The sequence below is a fragment of the Morone saxatilis genome, unplaced genomic scaffold (genome assembly GCF_004916995.1).
Source record: "Morone saxatilis isolate NCDOM2014 unplaced genomic scaffold, NCSU_SB_2.0 Contig20, whole genome shotgun sequence".
In the NCBI taxonomy this organism is placed as follows: Eukaryota; Metazoa; Chordata; class Actinopteri; family Moronidae; genus Morone; species Morone saxatilis.
Genome location: NW_023339763.1, coordinates 2895184 through 2897075, shown reverse-complemented (window position 1 = coordinate 2897075; position 1892 = coordinate 2895184). Strand labels below are relative to the sequence as shown.

General features: G+C 37.7%; 1 protein-coding gene across 1 annotated transcript in view; it reads left to right on the top strand.

The window, feature by feature from the left end:
- LOC118331881 (glutamate receptor 4-like) overlaps positions 1-1892 on the top strand; it is a gene marked incomplete at its 5' end in the record, with an annotated part of 117260 nt that overhangs the window by 90797 nt on the left and 24571 nt on the right. The window contains 1 exon segment of the mRNA XM_035666971.1: positions 233-236. Within this exon segment, the coding sequence (XP_035522864.1) occupies positions 233-236 (4 nt within the window).

Genomic DNA, 1892 nt, shown 5'->3' with positions numbered 1-1892 from the left:
AGTATCTTGAAATTATTTATATCCCTACAATCTGTACAACCTCTACCTATCTATAACCTTTATCAAAATAATGACTTAATATCTGAAAATAATGAGAAACTTTATCAAAAAAATGACTTGATATCTCAAAATAATGAGAAACATTATCAAATGAGTTACAGAATTCTTTTTTACCGTCACATTGGTGGAAATGGGCTTTTAGAGGGTTAAGTTAGAGACATTTTCCATGAAGAAATGTCAGATTTTTTCCCTTTTTGTCACTGATGGAGACCGTAGAACAACAATAATTTAATCTTTATCCTGTTTTTAAGTTGGCTTTTTCACAGCAATTTTTGAGAGACATTTGAGAAAAAAAGAAGAGAAACCACAGTTTTTCTAGTCCTCTTTTTGTGATGAGCTAAGTGGCATTTTCACAAAGTGGCATTTTTCTCGCCTGCGCCTCTTTGGTGCTGCAGTGACTCACTGTGAAGTCGACTGCAGCAAGCGAGCGAGCGAGTGAGTGCGAGGAGAGGCACAGTTCGGGATGTGTCAGGACTGATCAAGCAGTACACGGCGCTCTCGGTGTAAAGACTAACCAGGTTGGTCAAAAGCACAGGAATAAAACATGCAGCTGTGTTCTCTGCTCTTTAACAAGCACTGTGAGTCCAAAAGCTTTTGCTTTGAATGGCAGACACGATAGGCAACATTAGTTAAATATAAACCCCCTAACAGGAAGTACAAGCACAGCTGTTATCAGACCCAGACTTTCATTTATCTGCTTCTTAAACTCTCTGATTTGATTCAAATATGCATGAATGAGACATTTTCTTTTCCAGGATAAACAGTTACAATGAGCATTTTTGTTGTGATTAGTTGGTTTCAAATACAATTGCTTATTACAGTCTAATCTAACCAACAATGTCAGTATTGGTGAAATCTAATCTAAATCTCTATAAGACACAAATTTATACCATGAACGTGCATTTATTCATCCAAATTACCAAAACCTGGCTACCTCCTCTGCCCTGTTTAGCCTTTGTGAAACCTAATTGTGAGGCCTTATTGATTTTAAAAGGATGTAATAAAACCTCAATATATACACAGTAGTAGTTATGTGTAAGTTATTTAAGAGCTGAAGTAAAAAAAGACACTGAAGACCTGAACTCAAGCTACATTCACAGAGCCTTCACTCTCTGATAAACAGCTAATAGAGCAATGACGCAATGAAAAAACACTGAATTTGTCAAAAAAAGAAGCTTATCAATGTATTATTATTAAAACAAAACATGATACAGACAGATTATTGTGTAAAAGGTTTCTAAAAACATCAAGAAAACTGATCTGCTTTTTGTGTAAAACATCCTCCTGATGAAGAAGTTTTGAGAACTTCAAGGTTTCTTTTTGGGTGTTGAGATTGGAAATAATAAAAAGATCTGAGGATAAACATCCAAGTTAGATATCACAGTATATATTATATACTATATAGAGCGTGTGTGATGGTGTTCATTGGAAAGTCTGAGGACATGGAAGCTGTCAGCACTTTCCTCGGAGATCCTTCACTTCTTCTCGGTTCTCCCTAAACTCCTTTTAACCCGCCGTGCTTTTTTGGGTCGCACGCTAAACACCCCGAGGCTGTCATCTTAGTGCATTTTTTTTGCTGAGGATGAAAGAACTTAAATCGCTTTCATTTTTCCTCCTCCTACTCCTCTTCCTCCTCGTCCCCATTTTCCTCCTTTCTGACCTCCTTAAGTGTCAGTTGGTCGTAATGAAACTTTAAATTCTCGCTGATATTAAGTCCTTTTTTGCTCCCGAAGAGCCCGAGTGGACAAGGTCACGAGCATTGACAAAGTCACTAACTGTAATCTGGTTTGTGGATTTTCCAGCGAGCCAGCGTGCACTTTCCCCCCCGCAGA